The sequence below is a fragment of the Panthera leo genome, chromosome C1, assembly GCF_018350215.1.
Source record: "Panthera leo isolate Ple1 chromosome C1, P.leo_Ple1_pat1.1, whole genome shotgun sequence".
In the NCBI taxonomy this organism is placed as follows: Eukaryota; Metazoa; Chordata; class Mammalia; order Carnivora; family Felidae; genus Panthera; species Panthera leo.
Window position 1 is genome coordinate 53444171 of NC_056686.1, and position 21815 is coordinate 53465985.

General features: G+C 41.7%; 1 protein-coding gene and 1 long non-coding RNA gene across 8 annotated transcripts in view; one reads left to right on the forward strand and one right to left on the reverse strand.

Annotated features, from left to right (window-relative positions):
• The window catches only part of AK4 (adenylate kinase 4), a 74459-nt gene that overhangs the window by 46490 nt on the left and 6154 nt on the right, over window positions 1-21815 (forward strand). For all 7 annotated transcript variants that reach the window (XM_042952021.1, XM_042952018.1, XM_042952015.1 and 4 more), the window contains 2 exons: window positions 15994-16166; window positions 19688-19806. In XM_042952021.1, the coding sequence (XP_042807955.1) occupies window positions 15994-16166; window positions 19688-19806 (292 nt within the window). The remainder of the gene's footprint in view (window positions 1-15993; window positions 16167-19687; window positions 19807-21815) is intronic.
• Window positions 3613-10176, reverse strand: LOC122227483. Its single transcript, XR_006206079.1, has 2 exons — window positions 9773-10176; window positions 3613-6290 (listed from the first exon to the last, which is right to left on the reverse strand). It is a non-coding gene; the product is annotated as an uncharacterized LOC122227483 (long non-coding RNA).

Consider the following 21815-nt stretch of genomic DNA (forward strand, 5'->3'; position numbering starts at 1 on the left):
TTGAATGCTAATAACTAGGGCTTTCTGTAGATAATTCTGGAATTTTTTTTTTTTTACCAGAAGTCAGAGTTGCTTGAATGTGTGCAGTGTTTGTGTGTGTTTGTTTGCCCTGAGAGTTAAATGATCTCAGATCTGCAGTATTTCCAAGGTACATACTTACTCAGAGCCCTTGGTAACCAAGTAAATGGTGGATGGTAGGAAACCAAACTACGTATGATAGCCATGTAGCCGTAATAGTCACCTCCAGAATAGAGCATCTGTAAAATTCTGTTTTTAAAACAAACTTGACATTTTTTATCATCTTCTTGGAAGAAGGAATTACACCTGCTTTTGATTATACTTTGTAACATCATTACTAAATATTCAGATATTCTTCAATGAAAGGATTTGTAGACATGTCATTAATTTCAGGTTGAATATTGTACTAGGGGAGAACACATGACTTCACCAGGGGAAGATGGGCAAAAATAGGAAATGGTATCTGTGTATACTTTAAATGAAACTTAAAAAATAAATCAATGAAACTAAACAATAATATTGGTCGAGTTACACAGGAAAAGACCATTACTCAGCAAGGTTAGGTTATGAAAAGTCATTTTGGTCACGCCTGACTTGAAATTTAGCACACTCTCATCTTGTGATATACCTTATCCAAAGAGCGGAGCCTGTTCAGACTTTATGTCTAGCTATTGATTTCATTAAAGCTAGTGCAGCCTCTTTGTTAATGGTCCCAGGCGATTGTGCAAATTTCTTTCGGTTCTGAGTCTTCATAATTTTTCCTACAACTGAGTATTTATTGAGCACCAACTCTGTGCCAGGCACTGTCAAGACACCACAATAGAGCAACATACTAGGTGGGACCTGGCCTTCTTGGCATTTAGAATCTAGTGGTGATTCAGCTTTTGTGCTGCCCTAGGCAATGAGGATTGCCTTTGATTTCTGTGATTTAAATCTAACCTATAAGAACTTTGTTTTTATTCTATGACTTCCCTACTTTCAGTGTCCTTGGTGTCTGTATGAGCTCAGAGGATCGGACTGAAAAACATGGTAAAATAAAGCCTTGGGTATCTTCTCTTGTTCATTTGATTGGATTCTCTCCTGAGACCCTGTTCCCATGTCCATTTCTGGTGGCTTTTTTCTTCTGCGTGATCTGACTGCTGTCTTGGGATGGGGAACAATTTTAATATGGCAGGTAACTCTGAGTTTGTTTATTCGCTCTGTGTTTCCAGAGAATGACTAGATTTTAACAAGTAAGCATTAAGGGCCATATGGAAAACATATGTATACAGATATTTGAACACACCCTAGAAAAACTTGGTTCAGAGATCAAAACGCAAATTGAGTTATACATTTTATGGTGCGTCTTGATGAGCTTGGCATTGGTCTGTCTGAGGAGGGAATAGCATATTTTCTGAGCTTAGTCCAGGAGGAGCAAATGCTGAATAAATAACTGCAGTCTAGGACCTTGGGAGCCCCAGTGGAGGGGGTGAAAGGTGAGAGGTAGCACCCAGGAGAAAGGAACTGACCCTATCTTAGGGGTGAGGGAGGCAGCTGTTAAATGGAAGGCTTCCTGGAGAAGGTGACAGCAAGAACTAAGTTTTGAAAGTGAGAATAAAAGCTTAATCTTCTAGGTGGAGGGATCACTATATGCAAAACAGCATGGTGTATTCTGGAAACCACAGGTAATTGGATAATTCTAGAGCTGAAAATATGAGCATATGAGGTCAGAAAAGTGGGTGGGGGCAAAAGTTAAACACTTCATGAAATTCAAATACAGGGCATTGAATAAACATCAAAGTCAATACTAATTTTTTTTTTTTTTACATCTGTTCATTTTTGAGAGACAGAGCATAAGCCGGGGAGGGGCAGAGGGAGAGGGAGACACAGAATCCGAAGCAGGCTCCAGACTCTCGAGCTGTCAGCACAGAGCCCGACGTGGGGCTTGAGCTCACAAACTGCGAGATCATGACCTGAGCAGAAGTTGGACGCTTAACCGACTGAGTCACCCAGGCGCCCCAACATCAAAGTTAATATTAGAAATGAGTTAGGAAGCTTAAAATGTAAAACTTTGAGTTTGAAAGAATAACTTATTTTTTAACTTTTTAACCAACACTTTAAAATTAACTTAATTTTTAACATGTTTAGATCTACTTTAGATATTAAACTGTGATTTCTATTTGGGCATGTCTCATACACTTTAAGATACACTTAGCCCCTTTGCTGTTGCCACTTAATTAGAAGTCTATAAAGTAAGGCATAGGATGAAGCTGTCTTCAAATCCTAATTTTAGATGGAAGGAGAGCCTCCTTCCCTAATTTATGAAACAGGTATCTTGGGAATTGGATGGATTGAGAACATTCATTGCAAAGCTTTATCCAAAGCATCTAAAGCATACTTTGCTAGGTTTTTTTTTTTTTTTTCAAATTAAAAAAAAATTATTTATTTATTTTGAGGGAGAGCAAGAGCACAAGTGTGGGAGGGACAGAGAGAAGGAGAGACAGAATCCCAAGCACTGCTCCATCCGTGCAAAAGCCCACTGTGGGGATCAGACTCACAAACTGTGAGATCATGACCTGAGCCAAGGTCAAGAGTCAGATGCTTAACTGACTGTGCCACTCAGGCACCCTTTTTTCTAGTTTGTTAATGAAACAATTGCTGGGCATTTACTAAATACACAGCACTATATCAGAACAGTAATGTGGAAAAAGCGCGGACTTATAACTGAATATCATTATGTAATTTATTAGCTGTGTAGTCTTGAGCAAGCAAACTTACTTTTCTTGGATTCTTTTTCCTCATCCATAGAATTAGTAGCAGTATGTATGGCATAGGTTCGCGAGGATTAGCTAACAAATATGACGCTCTTAGTGGAATCCTAAAACGTAGTAGGTGGTCACATGATAGTACGTGTTATTATGTACCGATGTTGTATATACATACCACCACATGTTGATGCTGATACAGATGTTAGAACTTAGCATTTCATTAATAAATGGCTGATAAACTTAAAAATGTCATTTTAATAAGCAAAGATCATCATATTCATCCCTCATTAAGTACACCGGGGGAAAGTATAACTAAACAAAATTCCCCAGCCTCCATTAAACCTTACCTACTAATATAAAACAAAACAATATAAAACTCTGATGACTGCCCTAGTACTAGGAAGAAAAACCCAGATTTTGTGAAGGTGAACAAGTTGATTAGGGTTTAGAGGAGAGTAAGATGTGGGAAAAGTGCAGAGAATTTAATTTTATCATTTGACACTGACTTTATAAAAATGGTACATGATTACTATAAAGCATTCAAGCCATATGGCAAAATATAAGGGAAAGGAGCTAGTCACCTAAAATCCCCGTAGCCAGAAATAATCAGGGTTAACAGTTGAGAACCTGTCATTCTAGACCCCTCCTCACGCACATAGGTGCTTGAAAGTGTGTAAGTGCGGCTCCCATACTTGATGTACTTTTAAAAATATTTAATTTTACTTAAGTTTAACAATAGCAGAGCTAAAGTGAACCTGAAGGAATTATTACTGAATTTCAGATAAAATCTTTCTTCATCACCCAGGATATTCTTGGGAGAGCTCTTTAAGATTATGAAAGCCATTAGGAGTTGACATATTTGTTTTTTTATTTCATACTTCAAATTGAGACAGAGAGATATTGTCTTTCTTCAGTGAACAGTAAGAGGATTAATGTACTTAGGCTTCCTCCCACCTCTTTTCCCCTCCCTCTGTTTTCAATGGTTTTTGTTGCTAAAATCTATTATAAGTTTTCTTCTGTAACCTGAATTTCCAATTTTTTTTTTTGTCTTACATCTAAAAGATTTAAATGAATTCTGTGGCCTGGTTTTCTCACACAGTACCACATCTCTGTTTCTTTTGTTTTGACGATTCTTCTCGTTACTTCTGTGAATAGACTAGAAACCATCAAATTATACACTTGAAACAAGTGAATTGTTTGGCATATGAATTATGTCTGAATAAAGCTGTGCTACTTTTTACCACAGCTTTTCCATTCATCATTACCGTGGTCAGCTGGATCTTACTGGATAATTTCCTCCTGCTGTTCTTTCCCTCCTTCCTTCCCTCCATTGTAACAGAGGGGCTCATGTGATGCCCTCTTCCCTGAGTTTTCACGTTTGAGAACGCCTCCTCATCATTCAGCAGGTTCAGCTGGCTGTGATATTCCTGAGTGACCCCTGTGTCCTTCGGCACTCTGCAGCCTCTGTTTCATCTTGTTCCGACCTGGATTATTGCTCTGCAAAGCCCTGAGGCCAGTGTGACTTTTGACTATGATTTTTTTTTTTCTTCCTGTATAGACTTCCTGAAGAATTGTTTCCTCATACTTGAAGTAAATAGACCATCTCAGTGTTGTTTCTTGTCCTCCCTCCTATAGGTACTGTGTCCTTTTGATCTCCAATTCAGTTCTTTTCCTTTCAGGAAAGTTCTCCTGTATTATATCTTTTTTGTCCTTTTGTTCAGTTTTTCTATTTTAAGAAAATATATCCACTTACAGTGGATATTATTGAATACTCTTTGTCTTTATCATATTTTAAAGTTTCATGTTTTTTGTGTTTCCTTTTGCCTTCATCTATGTTCAGACCTCTTTTCTTGAGGGCAAGGGAGGGCAAAACTTTGTTTTTATTCCCTAATGATGTCACAGTTTCCTTACGTTTATGTGCTGTATGTGCTAATGCTGCCAGGCCTTTGCACTCCCTGTGCCCTCTACCTGCAGCACTGTGCCTTGAGATGGTCATGAGGATGCTCCATTCACATCTTTACTCAGATATCCTCTCCTTGCCGAGTCCTTCTGGTACTATCCTGTCTACCCATTTCATTCTTTCTTCTTACCTTATAATCATGTAACTTACAGATTGATCTGGATGTTGATATTTTATACCTTCCTGTACCTACAATTATGTTTGACATGTAGAAAAAGCTTATAAATACTTGTCTGATGGTAGGTCTCACCTACCATGTATATGTACACCATATACCTGGGAGCTGAGCCCATGGTGGGCCATACTCAGCCTCTGTTCTTTTATTTGGGGCAAAAATACGGGCCTGTGGTGAAATCATTTACAAGTTTCTTTTGTCTCAAGTGAGATATAGTGGGACCAGTTTTCCTTTAATTTGTTTATATTGGGACTTGGGTCCCCATATAACAGGTAAACAAAATTCTTAAAGAGAAGGGCCTTTAAGCAAAGGATTTACAGTTAACAGCTCCTTCCTCAATGCAGTATGCATATTCCTTTACTGGCAAAAGGGCTCCATAATTTTTAACTTGTTTAAGAACACAGGTTATAAGCTATGAGTTTCATCTATATCCTTAAACAGGAAAAATCATTGCACTGATGCCAGAGGACCTCAACACCATTTGGGGATTTCCCCAAGAATCCCTGCCTAATAGGAATTCATCTTTTAACTAAGCCACTTAGAAGATCCAAACTTAGGGTTTAAACCCAAATTTTCTGTAGTATGTCTTCTATCAGTGGATCCCGAAGTAGTGATTGTAGCATGTCCAGGTTTTTAAATCATTTACTACTAACCTATGAGCTCCTTGAGAGCAGGAACTATTTATTACAACTCTAAGATACCTAATAGTAGAGTTCCAAGTGTCCCTGGAAGATTTCAGTGAGCAGGAAGTAGGTCCTAAGCTCTCAGCACAGTGGGAAATGTGGAGCTCACAAAGTGATATGATGTAGCTTAAGCTCTTGTTTGCCAACATCTGGAGCACAGCTGTGTCTTAGTCTTTTCACCATCTGTTAATAAAAACTGGAAGAAGTGGAATATGGAGATCTTGGATACACATACAAGTAAATATTGTGCAAACAGATAAGGTAGTTATAAGATGTAAGACGGAAAAGGCCTTCATCGAGCAGGTTTTGACGGTGATCAATTTTAAGTTGCTAGTGAGGCTTCTGCTTGGTGGTATGAATAGTTTGAATGCCCCTGTGTTAGGGAAGACTATGGTAGAATACCTGCTTTGAACTTCAGTTAATCATTCAGTGATTAATTGTGATGGATTATGGCTTACATATTTTTAACTTGGTTCTTGCTTTCCCAACAGCTGGAAAGAGATGGCTGGTCAGAAGCAACCGTGTTGGCCCCAGATCCTAATGCACATAGGAAGGGGGCCTGGTGTTGTGTGGCCTTTTCATACGTTGCCAGTCCCAGGCGGATGTTAGAAGTTGCCCTTTAAAACTGCGCTTCTATTTCCATCAAGCAGAGGGCTTGCTTTTCTGCCTGGGAATGTGGTGGTGGACTCTGGCTCTCTGCCCTTCCTCTGGAATGAATGCACAACAAATTAGAAAAACAGAAGTGTCCTAGTTCCCCATTCCCCTCCACTGTCTCAGCTTGTTGCTGTGGCACCTCCTGCTTCACCGGCCCTCCCTCAGGCTCTTGGCATGGCTGAGAGGAGCAGATGCCAAGGCCCGGTGGCTGGCACGTCAGGGATTTAGCAACATCTTCCTGCACATGGTGAATCTTTTTTGGGAGGGAGGCTGTCTAAAAAATAACCTGTAGGCACCATAATTAGTGATATAGCATGGTGGATTTTGGGAGAAATTTAACTGCATGAAATTTCAGCTTTCAACATGGATTGGCTATTTGATTAAGCAGGACATGGTAGCTTTTCTAGGCTATGAGGGAGAGGGGACAGCTTAGTATGGAAGCATGAGGTAGGTTTTCTGTACTCCTGGTGAGAAACCACGTGATGGAGTGAGCAGTCTCGTATGTGTCGTTACAGGGAGGAAAGCAAGCTCTCTGGGCTTAAATGTGTTCATTATTTTACTTTGCCTGTTGGATTTTCTGGTTTCCTCAACAATTAATGGAATATATTCACTTGGATTAGGTTATCTAGGGAGACTGGGATTCTGCTTGTTAGTCATTTAGAAAATATGTGTTTCAGGATTACTTTTCGTGAAAATAAAAGTATACCACAATTTATTGCAGTTCTTTCTAAATTGAAGAATTATTCATGCTGCCACCTGTTGACAGAATTAGAGTGTACATCTAGTCTACTTGGTCAGTAATCCCTGCCTACCAGAATACCAAATCCACATGAAATCTGACTATTCTGTGGAATCTGACTGTTCCACATGGAACAGGGGCTACAAGCAAGCATGTTTAAAGAATACACACCCACAGCTAGAGTGGCAAATTCTCTTGGTGTAACCCAAGAGAATTGGTACCCACCTGTGTAACCATAGCCTGTCTAGTCTGAATCTCTTAGTCAGAAGATAACCTCTTAGAATGTACTTTTGAATGCTTTATGTATGCATGCATCTAAGTACTTTCATGTCAAGAATGGCTATTCTTATTTAGAGGCAGATTTTCCATTACAAGATTTACGGATCATGCTTTAAATTCCATACATCTGCTAATTATTTGTTTCCTTTCAGATTCCAATATCCTTGCAATTTGAGACACCAAGGAATTAAATCTTACACCATGAGTAGATCTTTGGAAGAGAACACGGATCAGTGGATGTCAGATGTTAACTAAAGAGCAAAATACCCACATGTTTCCTCACCAAAGTTAAAGTGAACATCTCATGCCCTGATACTGGGACACTCTTGGTTGATAAACAGTTTTCACAGTCTTCATATTGTGATCCTCTGACAATATATTCATTTAAAAAAATATATGTATGTGGTTGGATAATGACTCTTCGCTAAAAATGGTTTAAAATGTCCTGGTCAGGTTGTACCTTATCCGACAGTCTGTTCTTGGCAGCTGATTGATGTGAGAATTACATCTTTGATTTGTTCAGCCCAACTTGAGACACTGATATAAATCACTTCAAAGGATGCTGCCTTTTAGGACACCATTTCATATTGTGTGCCCTGAAGCTTTACATTAGGATGTGTAAGCTGAAGAATATTCATATCTTAAGAGTCTTGTAGACAGATAACCGCCTCTCCTTACTTCATGGAGCCTTTGCCTTCTGCCTAACCAGGGTGACACAGAGCCCCTCTCTAGGACCTGTGATCCCCCAGGTTTTTGACTCTGCACCCCAAACTTCTGTGAGAGCCCAGCCCACTGCCAGGGCCTTTGTGACATCTTCAGAGATTAGGACACTACACCTGCCCTAACAATTACACTATTTGAAGCTAGTCACTTCCAACTGGGTCTTTTATGTCTGTGATACTTGGTTATTAAGGGAAAGGTAAGCCATCCCTCAGTGTCCTTTTTTCTTCTTTATCCTTTTCTCTTTCTCCATTACTGATTCTCCTCTTCCTCCTCCCCCTAAGTCTTTACTTTTCCACTGTACCCTCTGGGATTCTCTTTCCTTATAACCTTCTCCACCTTCCTCCTCACACCTACTCTGACTCCGCAGAATACCCTACCTTCTGCCTTAAAGTAAACCTGGGTCTCCCCTTCACGTGTGACCTTCTTGTCACACCTCCTGTTATTGAGGAGACTTGTTCTCTTATATGAACATACTGTGTTTGGTGATGGTGATGGCACTATCCTGTCTCCCCACTGCTCCTTTCATACTTTTATAAAGGTTCATACTTACCCGTCATGTCTTTCTTGTTATCAGACTTGCTGTCTGTCCTTTTACCTCCGGTCCCACATGGTCTTCATTTTCCCCCAGTGTTGGCTCTTTGCCCCACTTGCCACACCTCCTCCCACCCTGTGCCGGCTGCTGTGCTGGGGTTTACATACAGAAATGTGTTTGTTCCTCACAACTTTCTGGATTGGGCATTACCAGGCTCACTTTATGGGTACAGAGAGGTGGGTAACCAGGGTCACAACGTGAGCAGGTGGCATAATTGCACCTCAGACCAAGGCAGTGTGTCTCTGGAGCCTGTATTTCTGTCTGCTAAGCTATTTTTCCCTAGTGTGCTTCATGTAGTGTGTACCTTCAATGCCTGTCAGTAGGGAATTGGTTAAATTGTGGTTCATCCAAACCATGGAGTACTCCACAGTTATTATAGCAAGAGAGCAATGCGTATGTATAGAAAAGAATCTCCAAGATCTATGAAAAGAAAAAAGCAAGGTGCAGAACATTTGTGTATGTGTGGAGAGAATCTGACATGTCTGTGCCTGCAGCACCCCGAAGCCACGCAGGATTTGGATTTCTCCAGTCGTTTTGTATACTGACTGCTGTATACTGTATACTATATAGTAGACTATTGACTACTGTAGCCGTCACGAGCAGGTATTTCTCACAGGCTGCACTTTTCCCCGTGAGAGGAAGACAGCATCGTGTGGTATGTGATGTGTGATTCTGGAGTCAGCACTCGGTTCTTAAATGTGTGGTCTTGGGCAAGTCACTTAACTTTTCTGAGCCTCAGTTTTTACAACTTTAAAATGGGAATGATACCCATTTGCAGAATAATTGTGACTTTTCAGATAATATTTATTCATTGATTCAACAAATATTTATTCAGCACCTATTATGTGCCAGGCACTGTTCTAGGCATGAAGGATGTAGCAGTAAACAGCTTTAAAGGTTCTGCTCTCATTTAGCTAACATCCTAGTGAGAGTAGAAACACTTACAAAATAAAGTAGATCATATGCTATAAAAGATGTTGAAATCTATGAAGAGAAAACCGAAAAAGAGGGGCGGGTGTGAATAGGGGTGCCGTGGGTGGGGCGCAGGTTTAGTTGAACAGGATGGTTAGAAAAGTCCTCACTGACAAGGCATGTTTTGAGCCAAGACTTGTAGGAGCCGAGGGCACACGTAGATACCTACAGCAAGAGCGTGTCACGCCGAGGGGACATAAGCTACTTGTCCAAGGTGGGAATGGACTTACCGGTTTGAGAACAGCAAGGATGTCAGGTGACGTGGGGTGACGGACAGGGATGCTAGGTCAGAGACAACAGGAGCGAGAGTAGGCCGTGTAGGCCCCTGCACAGTTTCAGATTTTCTTCTGCATAAAATCTATCTGGCACAGCAAATAGTGGCCGTGATGATGAGGATGCTACAGGATGCTCTGCTCTTGGGGTGGAAGTAAGATAGATGGGGTGATGTTTAGGATTCTTTCAACAATTATTTTTCATACCTGTGGAAGAACAGCATAGTGTAAGAGAGAGGGGGCACTTCCAAGACCAGAGACCTGATCCTCAATCCTGTTCTGCTGCTGATCCTCACTAAATGCCAGCTTCATCTGTTACACGGAGGGTGATTGTTCCCACTCTGCCCACCTCATAGGGCCGATGTGCAGAGTAAGAGAGAAGTAAATTTCTATAAATGCTTTGTGAACACCAGACTACAATACATAGGAAGCACACAGGGTGTGTTTGCTGATTGGACATGGACTCAGGAGCCACTGACAGTTGCCTCGTCTGTGCGAATGTTCCCCAAAATGAGGCACTCACTTAACGAGAAAGACTGCACAGCTGTCACATTTCTTTTTCACGTTTATTTATTTACTTTTGTGTGTGTGAGAAAGAGAATGGGAGTAGGGGAGGGGCAGAGAGAGAGGGAGAGAGAGAGAATCCTAAGCAGGCTTTGCGCTGTCAGCACAGAGCCCAACGCGGGGCTCGATCCCACGAACCGCAAGATCGTGACCTGAGCTTACCCGACTGAGCCACCCAGGCGCCCCAGGCCGTCACGTTTCTTCACTTGGATTCCGTGTTATAGTTAACGCAGGCTGCAAATGGATTAGTCCCTTGGAACTTAATGTCCCGTTGTCACGTCAAGGTACACGTGTATTGTCAGCAGCTTAAGGCTGAACCTTTGCACTGAATTTACCAGTTTCACTTTCACCCAGATCAGAGCTCATCATGATTACGTATTGAACTGGATCAGGAAAGTAGACTTAAGGTGCTTTACTATTCAAAAAACGAGGTAGGTGCTGTGCCAGGTTCAGAGCTTGCCTGGCACGAGCTCCCTTTTGATGGGTGGGTTCCAGAATGTGCAGTCTGCGCGGGCTAATAACTAGAGGTGCTGGGCTCTAGTTATGGTAGAGAGCACAGAGCACCAGTGACTCCCCAAACTAGCAAATCTCAGGAAAGGAATTAAATAGAAGCCAGCTGGGGGATGAGGACCTTTCCTTCACTCTGAACTGGGAAACCAGTTGAGCCCCCAGGAGAGCTCTACCTAGAGCAGCAGCGGCCATTTATTGAGTGCTCACTCTGTGCCTAACACTTTACATCTTAAACATTCTAGGAAGATTGTCTCTCTTAATCCTCAAATCAGCCATGCAGTAGGCATTACCTTTTGTTATGGACTGAGTTGTGTCCCCTGCCCCCGCCACCTTAAATTCATCTGTTGGAAGTCCTGACTCCTAGTACCTTATAATTTGACTCTTTTTTGGAGATAAGGTCACCGAAGAGGTAATTAAGTTAAATGAGGTCATAGGGTGGGCCCTAATCTGCAATGACTAGTGTAGTGTCCTTATAAGAAGAGGAAGTTAGGATACAGGCACACACCGAGGAAAAATTCTATGGGAGACACAGGGAGAAGGAAGCTATCTGCAAGCCAACGAGTGAGGCCTCAGAAAGAACCAACCCTCCCTGACACCTCGATCTCAGACTTTTAGCCTCCAGGACCATGAGACCTTAGATCTCTGTTGTTCAAGCCACCTGTTCTGTGGTACTTTGTTATGGCGACCCCAGCAAATTGATATGCCCTTGTTGTATATCTGAGAAAACTAAGGACCAGAGAGATTACACAAAGCTGGTGGATGTTCTTGCAGTTCTGGCTAGGGAGAACTGGGAATGAAGTCCAGGTGTGTCTGGTTCCAGACACGTCCCACCGAGCCCTGAGGTTTCTGGCTTACTGCAGCTTCTCCTCACTTTTGAAACCACAGCTGGCATCCAGATCTTTGCCCACTGTTCTGTTATACTGTACTTTCCCTTGCCACACCACTTTTTTTACAGGTAAGATCCTGGACAGGAATAGCATAAACAGGTGGCTTGAGTTAAGGGCTTAGTGAATCTGGAAAGATTTGTCTCTGGGAATTTCCTTCCCAGTTCTCCTCTTGCCATGAAACTGAGGTAAAGAGGATTCTCTGCAAAGTGTTTTTGTACCTGTTTAAAAGAGGTGTTGAAACTTCCCCCGAATGGGATAGATACAAGTAGTTAGTTTTGCACTTACACTGTTGCTGTCACTGAGAAGTTTAGTGGTTCTTAACCAGTCCGAGTCACCTAGATAACTTTAAAAAATACCTAAGTCCTGCTCCCAGATGATCCATTCTGGGAAGAATGGTATGGAATCTGAGTACCCATAAGCTCTTTTTCCCCCCTTGTAAGTCTTTCCTGATAATGTTGATGTGCCCCATCAGATGGAGAACCCTTAAAGTTGTGGAATGACTTATTTCTCTTGTTGGTACTTCTGAACCATAAAAATGGTTGCATTCCAACAACATTAGCATCTTAAAATATAACTCTTACATTTTAGCTTTCATTATGCAGGCTTCTGTATTTTCCATGGTTCTTTCAACTTTAACACATTTTGAGGATGGGAGGCTATGATAGGAGCCACTGTCCTAACAGAAGACCTCTAAGCCACAAGAATTAATGATTCTCTGGTCATTAGTGGGTCTGAATGTGAAAGCCTAGAAGGTAGACAATACGTAACATTTTTGAAATCTGTTTCGAGTTTATTTGGTACACAGTTGCATTTTCCACCCATTCCTCCAGAGGGCACCAGAGTTCAGAAACAGTTGTGGGGGAGTTGAACAGACTGGCCTTTAGGCTAGAAACTTTAGCCGGTAAGATTTGAGCTTTTATTTGTGGGAGGAACTGTTGTATTGTCTTTCAGAGCTTCCTATTCTTTGTTGCCGCTGTACTCAGTTTCCATATTTTATGCAAAGGATAAAGAACAATGTTTTATTGTCAGGATAGTGGCTAGTGATGCTGAGAACCCCAGGACAGGGACTGAGGCTGAGAATTCAGGTCCTCAGAGGAGTGATTTCTAAAATTCTTTGTGCACAATTTTCAGTAAAAATGTTTACTTTATATCTTCAGTATATGGATATGTGTGAATTATGTGCATATACAGTTTTACTACCATATACCTTATAAAATGCACTCTCCAAACTAGAATCTGAAAAACAGTGAACAAAACAGTGCAACAGAGGCTCTATTTTCTTTTCATACTCTAGCAAGGGTCCCTTTGGAAGCCACTGATTTAGAAAATGACTTTTCCTTGAAAAAGGATTTGGGGAAAGCATAGAGATTGATCTTGGGGTTGTTTTGGCTGCAGGCCTCTAAATCTAACTCCAGTTGTCAATTTGAAAAAATTTTTTTATTTTTGAGAGAGAGGAGAGAGCATGAGCAGGGGATGGGCAGAGAGAGAGGGAGACACAGAATCCAAAGCAGGCTCCAGACTCCTGAGCTGTCAGCACAGAGCCCGACATGGGGCTCGAGCCCACGAACCATGACATTATGACCTGAGCAGAAGTTGGATGCTTAACTGACTGAGCCACCCAGGCGCCCCTCCAGTTGTCACTTTGGAGCCTTCATGAAGAGTGGGCTCTGCAGGGAAAGCTAGGACATGGCAGTCAGAGAAAGAGTGCCCTTCTGGGGAAGGCTCACTGCCCTCACTTTGCTGGAATTTCAGTTTAGAATGTCCCAGGTACAGTGCCAGAGAATCACAAAGGGAGTAAAGCATATCTTAAATCCCATTTCAGGAAACCCATCTTCTAAAGCAGACTATGGTGCACAGTGTAGGGGAACTTAGGCTAAAGTTGACTAATAGACTTAAGTCTGGGGCTCCAGGTTTGCTACCAAAGTTCTCTCTGCAGCATCCCCAGTCTGACCTAGAGTGAGCTGTTGGAGAAAGGGAGATGGAAAAAAGGACCTGGTTGAGGGTATGTGTAGTATTCAATAAGGAATTTGGTGGAAAAGTAAAGGAGGCATGGTTTTATCTGGACTCTACTGAGACTCCTTGCCTACCATCCAGCCTATGTAGCCATAGACTGAATTGAGCCATGAGGGCCCACTTGGGGCCAAATCTTGCTTCTTGGTGACCCAGAGAGTATCACATTGTTATCTGCCTGGTAGTTATCATATATTTGAAGCTCCAGGATACATCCAGTTGCTGTGAAGCCCCAATTCTAAAATTAAGTTTCTTTTTGAACTTAATATTCAAAAGAGAGGCCGCTTAATAAGTTCAGATGTAAGCAGTCAAGCCATTCCATAATAGAAAGAAAAAATTACATAATGAGTTTACAGAGCTTGACAGAGTCCTATAATTTCACAGAATTGGGATTTTAAAGTAAGACAACTGGTCAAATAAGTATGGCCACTGAACAGAAGACTAGAAGACAGCTACCCTAGTGTTACATGGAAATGTTTGCCCACTGTGTGCCGGTGTTAAGGCCACGTCTCCACAGTGTGCTTGACCTTAGGCAGATACAGTTTGACCTTTCATTTCCCTAAATGTTAAGTAATCATAACTTGGTCTAACAAATCATATTGAGATTTGAAAAAAAATCCACTTAGCAGCTCTTTATTTAAGGGCAGAATTTTGTTTCCATTCTGAAAGCACTGTATGCTCAATTAAAAAAAATGAGAAACTAGAAGAGTAGAAAGGAATCCCCCATCTTCCCACTGCAAAGAAAACCACCATGAACGTACTTGTATAGTTTCCCAGTGTGTGGGTGCCTTTTTTGTGAAGAGGATGCTTAGCCAGAGAATCACTCTGGGAGGAGGGAGACAATGCTGGGCTATTGGCTCAGGCAACACCTGGGCTGCAGGATTAGAAATACCTATTTCTAGGGGTGCCTGGGTGGCTCAGTTGGTTAAGCATCTGACTTTGGCTCAGGTCATGATCTCACGGCTCGTGAGTTTGAGCTCCACGTCAGGCTCTGTGCTGACACCTTGGAGCCTGGAGCCTGCTGCAGACTCTGTGTCTCCCTTTTCTCTCTGACCCTCCTACATTCACTTTGTCTCTTTCTCTCTCAAAAATAAATAAGCATTTAAAAAAATTAGAAATAACCTATTTCTCTGTTGAAGCCAGTCCAAATGCATTAATGGGTCATGGGAGGACAGCATACAAGAATGTGAAGGCAGTTTCTTCTGGGAGCCTGTGATTACCTTGTGTTAGCCATGTGATAGCTAATGAACTGAGATCTGCCCTGCAAGATAAGCTTTTTCCCACCTCTGTTTGAACTTGCCTTTTCTTTCCCTGTCATAACAATAGAGTTGAACACATGCCCCAGGTTTGGTGTTCTCTATTCTTGTGTCTTTTTGGAAAAGATGTAACTTCATCTTCTGTAATAAACAACATCACAGGTTAGACACTATGGGGACCGTTGGATAATTTTCCTTATTGGAGAAATTAGAAAATAAGCTCCAAGGGAAGCCTGGAGCTTCCAGCCCACCCCCCCACCCCCCCCCCCCCCCCCCCCCCGCCTACTGCAGAGCAATCCTTTTATCAAATACAACAAGAGCAAATTACTAGAAAAGTTAAAAGAAAACCACAAATTCAACCATAAATTTTAGATTCACTAGGCTTGAAATTACTGTGGAATTGCTATAAAATTCCTAAATGCTTTTTCTCATTTCTGTGGTTACTGTACTAGATTGCAGACCACATGTTGAGTTTTGTAAGAGTGGGGAATGGAGAAAAAAATATATACATGTATATGTATATATAATTTTGGGGATAGCCTATGAATAATATACTTATCAGCTGTTAAAGCTATAAAAGGACACAAATATAATTTTGTCCCTTCACTTCTTTAACAGAAGAGGAAATGGAGGTGATATAACTTGCCTAGGGTTACGTGAGTAGTTAAGAGCAAAGCTAGAACTGGTTTAGTGTTTTTTTAGTTTAGTATACTCTCTGCTTGTGTCATGTGACCCCTTAATCTTTCAGTGTCCCAAATGCCAAAACTGGATTTTAAAGTAGCCTATTTTCTTCTAGCATTAAATTTAAGGAGGTAGACATAAATGTCTGATAAAAACTTAATTCTGGGTGACATATGTATAGATTTGATTATTCTGTCACTGAAAATATTTCATTGACTCATTGGAATTGGGAAAGGTCTTGCATTTGATATGTTTTGTTTTTGGCATTTAGGTTTTCCTAGGACATTAGTACAGGCTGAAGCCCTGGACAGAATCTGCGAGCTGGATCTAGTGATCACTTTGAACATTCCATTTGAAACACTCAAAGACCGTCTCAGCCGACGTTGGATTCACCCTCCCAGTGGAAGGGTGTATAACCTGGACTTCAATCCACCTCATGTGCATGTAAGACTATACAGGGCCCTTTGACAGAGTGACAAGAAAGAGGCACAGCATTTCGGTTGTAAAGTATAGGAAGGATATGAATAGATGATTCAAAAAAGAACAAATCTACATGGCCAAATGTATTTGAAATTTCTCATTCACTAGTGGTCAAGGAAGGCAAATTCAAGTTTATAACATCTATTGCTGGTGGGGATCTGAGAAAAATGATACTCTCATCTTTATCAGACCTAGTATTTGTAGTCTTTTTAAAAAGGAATCTAGCAATGTACATTAAAAAAATTTTTTTAATGGTTATTTTGAGAGAGAGAGAGAGAGAGAGAGAGAGAGAGACAGAGTGTGAGTGGGGGAGGGGCAGAGAGCGAGGGAGACACAGAATTCGAAGCAGGCTCCAGGCTCTGAGCTGTCAGTACAGAGCCCGACGTGGAGCTTGAACTCACAAGCTGTGAGATCATGACCTGAGCTGAAGTCGTCACTCAACCGACTGAGCCACCCAGGCACCCCTACATTAAAATTTTTATTTCATTCAACCCACCACTGGCAGTATAGGTTATGGAGATGAAAGCACTAGCAGGTAAGATCATGTACACAGTGTCGCTTATTCCAGTGTTGATTTTAGGGAAAAACAAAACAATCTGAACACAAAAATGAATGCTCATTTGCAGGGGATGATTAAATGAATTAGCGAATATCTACGTCTTGTAGTCAGTAAAAAGAAAGACTTTGTGCTATATACTTTGACCTGAAGAAACATTTCCTCCAGGTGTATTACTGAATATGAAAAGCAAATAGCACAATGATTCCATTTTTGTAAAACAGTGACTGTCTTTCTTTACACATATCTGTTTGTGTGTGTGTTTATAAGTGCTCTCTGGCTTCATAAGACCAGGGATAAATGGTTAACACTGGGTCTGGATGAAGAACTGGGGTTAAAGTGGGTGGGGTCATGGGAGAGATGGGAGTAAGGATGTAAAGGGGGAAGACTAGAGGAATAGCAAGTTCAAAAAAACAGCATGTTTACATAAAATAAGCATGTATAAAGGTACATGTTTAAAGAAACTTCTTTATTTTTTTAAATGTTTATTTTATTTTTGAGAGAGAGTATGTGTGTGCAGTGGGTAAGGGGCAGAGAGAGAGGGGGGGAGAGAGAATCCCAAGCTGGCTCCATGCTGTCAGCATAGAGCCCAATGTGGGGCTCGATTTCATGAACTGTGAGATCATGACCTGAGCCAAAATCAAGAGTCAGATGCTTAACCGACTGAGCTACGAGGTGCCCCAGGAAACTTTTTAAGTTAATGAACTCATTTAAAGAATTACTGTTCTTTCTGGTAATGATAGGAATTAGTTCAATATGATTCTTTTTTTTTTTTTTTTAAATTTTTTTTAACGTTTTTTATTTATTTCTGAGACAGAGAGAGACAGAGCATGAACGGGGGAGGGTCAGAGAGAGAGGGAGACACAGAATCCGAAGCAGGCTCCAGGCTCTGAGCTGTCAGCACAGAGCCCGACGCGGGGCTCGAACTCGTGGACTGCGAGATCATGACCTGAGCCGAAGTCGGACGCTTAACCGACTGAGCCACCCAGGCGCCCCTCAATATGATTCTTAACTCCAATTATGGGGAGGCAGATAGTATTACTTTTAATCCTCCAAATGTGAAAGAGGTGACAGTTGTATCTTATTGGATTAATGTGTATGGAATAGGTAGACCTGAATATCGATAGAGTCAATAATTACTACAGAAAACCAACTTCAAGAGGGTAAGGATGCCTTCCCAGCTCATGAGTGCCATTGATAAAGTTCCAGTGAGTCTTATTCATTTGGGCGAAATGAACTAGTTGCCTTTTGAAGTCTTTTTTTTTTTTTCACATTTGTTTATTTTTGAAAGAGCATGAGTTGGGGAGGGGCAGAGAGAGGAGACACAGAATCCAAAGCAGGCTCCAGGCTCGGAGCTGTCAGCACAGAGCCTGATGAGGGGCTCGAACCCACGAACCATGAGATCATGACCTGAGCTGAAGTCGGTGCTTAACTAATTGAGCTACCCCAGTGCCCCAGAAATCTTTTTAAAAATATAGTAAATACTTCTGGAATTCCTGTATTAGGTCCCTTCCTCCTTTCTTTTTCAAGAAACTAGTAGAGGGGAAAAATGATGGAGGGGAAAAGAGGGTCCTGAATACGCACTGAAGTCCAACACAGATGCTTCACATTTTAGCTCCGCCTAGCCCTGCTGAAGCAAAGATTCTCTTAAAGTTTGAGAACCTTTAATATTAAGTTGCTTTCCAAAGACTGGGTATACTAAAAGAACACCTGCAGTTATTACAGTGCTGCCCCCAAAGTCAGCAGTGGAAGTGCTAGTCTGGGCTACCTCTTGGTAGCCACTGTGGCCAGGCTGTCCTGGAAGGAGGGATGCTGTCACCCCAGCATCATTCTGCTCGTTCTAGAAGTAGTTGTTGTATTTACTGGTGCTCTGAGGTCCTAGAAATGACTTCTGAGCTTTGCAACCATAAGTAAAGGGGATGAAAGTAGAGGTGATGTACAGCTTTCCCCCACCCCCATCTCTCCTGTTGTGTCAGGGTAACAGCCATGGAATACACATGTGATGATTATGGGGCTCACCAACAAATCATAAGCATAAATTATGTACCCATGGCCCTGAGCTGTAATGGAATTTTAGTGTGTTTCAAATTTATAGCTGGTTTCTGATTATCCAGTTGAGTTGCCTGAACCTTTTGGTTCTGCTCTAGCCTGCCTTTTGACAGATTTATTTCATGTGACTATCTCCCCTGGTGGGTAATAGGCGTGGACACAGGAGGCAAGATCTTCTTATGTGCACGTTGCCATTTTTAAGTAGATATGTTTCCTGAGAAGGTTAAAATATGTCAAAAATCAGGTTCTTAGAATTGCAGCTTTTCAGTTCTCGGAATGTTTGTTCTTGTTTATCATAGGTATATGATTCATGCCTATTTAATCTACCTTTAGGCAAGTCATTATGTGATCTAGTAAAATAGCCTGAGTAAGATTAATCTCAGAAAAGGATTTGAAAGCTAGCAGAGGTAGGAGAGAGATACCTTCTCCTAGATCAGTGTTCTCCTAAGTAAACCACTTGGTTCTTTGAGATGATTTATTTTCCTTATTAACAGCTCAAACTTTAGAAAGCAAGGCAGTTTTAGGAATATTTAGAGGGCCAGAGTGATAGTGTCTAAAGGTCGTTTATTGTTGGGGGAGGCAGCATGGAGTTTTAAACTATAAATTGAAAATATCATTTATCAGTAGCAGTGTAACATGTTCAGAAAGATCTGAGAAGTTAATAACGATTTCATGTCAGCTCTCAATGGATAAGGTTAACATACTGTTAAGAGTGTTATTTCTTTTTTTCAACTACTTTCACTATTACCATTGTCATCAGGCCTAATTCATCATGTGGGAGGGGTCAAAGGTGAATACATGGGTTTTGCATAGGAAAGTTTTTCATCTATGGAATGGCCCAGCTATTGGCCGTATTAACTGGTTTCTCTGGTATCTGTAGGGGATTGATGACATTACTGGTGAACCATTAGTCCAGCAGGAGGATGATAAACCTGAAGCAGTTGCTGCCCGGCTAAGACAGTACAAGGATGTGGCAAAGCCAGTCATTGAATTATACAAGTGAGTGTGCTTCAACATTTTCATGGCGGAGGGCCAATTAAAACAGTATGGTGCCCAGTGGGAAGGACACTGGACTGAGGTAGGGTGGTGTTTCTTTAAGCTAGGTAAATCCTAAAGGTCCATTTCCTCCCTGCAGGTCAGGTGAAATGTTGGGGGTTGTACATGGGAGATATAGTCCAGTTCTTTTATGCTGAAATTCTTGTAATACAAGGACCGAAACCTGATCCTCTCTGTCTGGTTGTAAAATTACGTGTAGAATTATATTCATCTTTCTTTTTAAGGAGCTGAAATAATGGCTTATATTTTGACACTCCCACATATGTCATTTGGATGGAGGATTAGAAGGGACCTTTTGACTAGCTATGTCGAGGAGGGAATTTAACCAAAGGAAAAAAAAAAAAAAGCTAAAACTATAAGCTACGGATGGCAGATTCATATGGTTCCGGGGGCCAGGCAGGTATTGGAAATGAGTGTCAGACCTGGTATGGGCTGTGTTAATCTGGACAGGTGAGTGACAGTTGAACTGTACAGCTGCTGTATGATGTTCAGCCAATTATTACCACAGGGGCACTCAGACCCAGAGTGGCTAGTGATACCTATTTCTCAGGAGAAGCAGAAATCTGGCTTTGTGTGTATGTGGGGGCAGGGTGTGTGTGTGTGTGTGTGTGTGTGTGTGTGTGTGTGTGTAAATCCCAATTTTTAAAACTGTTAGCAACAGATAACATTTTTAACAGCATGCAAACCAAACAAAACCCATTTGCAGACTGCATGCAGGACAGCTGTCTACAGCCTCCGCTATAAATCAATTTCTGACCCTTCAGCTCCCAAATAATTTAGCAGGCCTTTAGATTAGAAGTTCCTGATCATGTTACTATGATCTATCCTGTTTTGTGATCTATTGTAAGTAACAAGGGTTTTATAGTACCAAAGTTTGTCAATGATCTGTTTTGTTTTAAAATTTTTAATGTTTATTTTTGAGGGAGAGAGAGACAGAGTGAGGGGAGGGGTAGAGAGAGAGGGAGACACATAATCCGAAGCAGGCTCCAGGCTCCAAGCTGTCAGCACAGAGCTGGACACGGGGCTCAAACTCACGAACCTTGAGATCGTGACCTGACCCAAAGTCAGATGCTTAACTGACTGAGCCACCCAGGTGCCCCGGTGATCTGTTTTTTGAAAGTGTGTACTGAGGCAAATTTGGTATTGTCCATATAATGTTATTCTTGGATATGTTTTTCTTTTTTTCTTCTTTTTTTTTTAAATTTTTTTTTAACGTTTATTTATTTTTGAGACAGAGAGAGACAGAGCATGAACAGGGGAGGGGCAGAGAGAGAGGGAGACACAGAATCTGAAAAGGGCTCCAGGCTCTGAGCTGTCAGCACAGAGCCTGACGTGGGGCTCGAACTCACGGACTGTGAGGTCATGACCTGAGCTGAAGTCGGATGCTTAACCGACTGAGCCACCCAGGCGCCCCTCTTTTTTTGTTTTTTTAAGAACATGCGAGCCACAGAGAGGGGCAGGAGAGAGAGAAAGAGAGAATGTTAAGCAGGCTGCATGTTCAGTGCAGAGCCTGTCAACGCGGCTCAGTCCCACGATCCTGGGATCGTGACCTGAGTTGAAATCAAGAGTCAGACACTCAACTGACTGAGCCACCCAGGCGCCCCTCTTTGATATGTTTTAAATAGGAGAAGAAGAGGTGGTATCATGCTAGGCATGCCAGAATTGTAAAAGCTGTGGCCTTATTTAAGTATCCCCAAGTGCAGGTGTTGATACATTTGCGGGGGCTGCTTTGGCACTTAGCAGTGTGTGTGATAGACCATGAGATCATGCTTGCTTTATACCCTGGATCTTCACCTGCCCTAATATCATGTTAAAAAGAAACCTAAGGGTCGCCTGGGTGGCTCAGTTGGTTAAGCATCTGACTTTGACTTCGGCTCAGGTCATGATCTCACAGTTTGTCAGTTCGAGCTTGGGCTTCCTGTTGTCAGTGCAGAGTCTACTTTGGGTCCTCT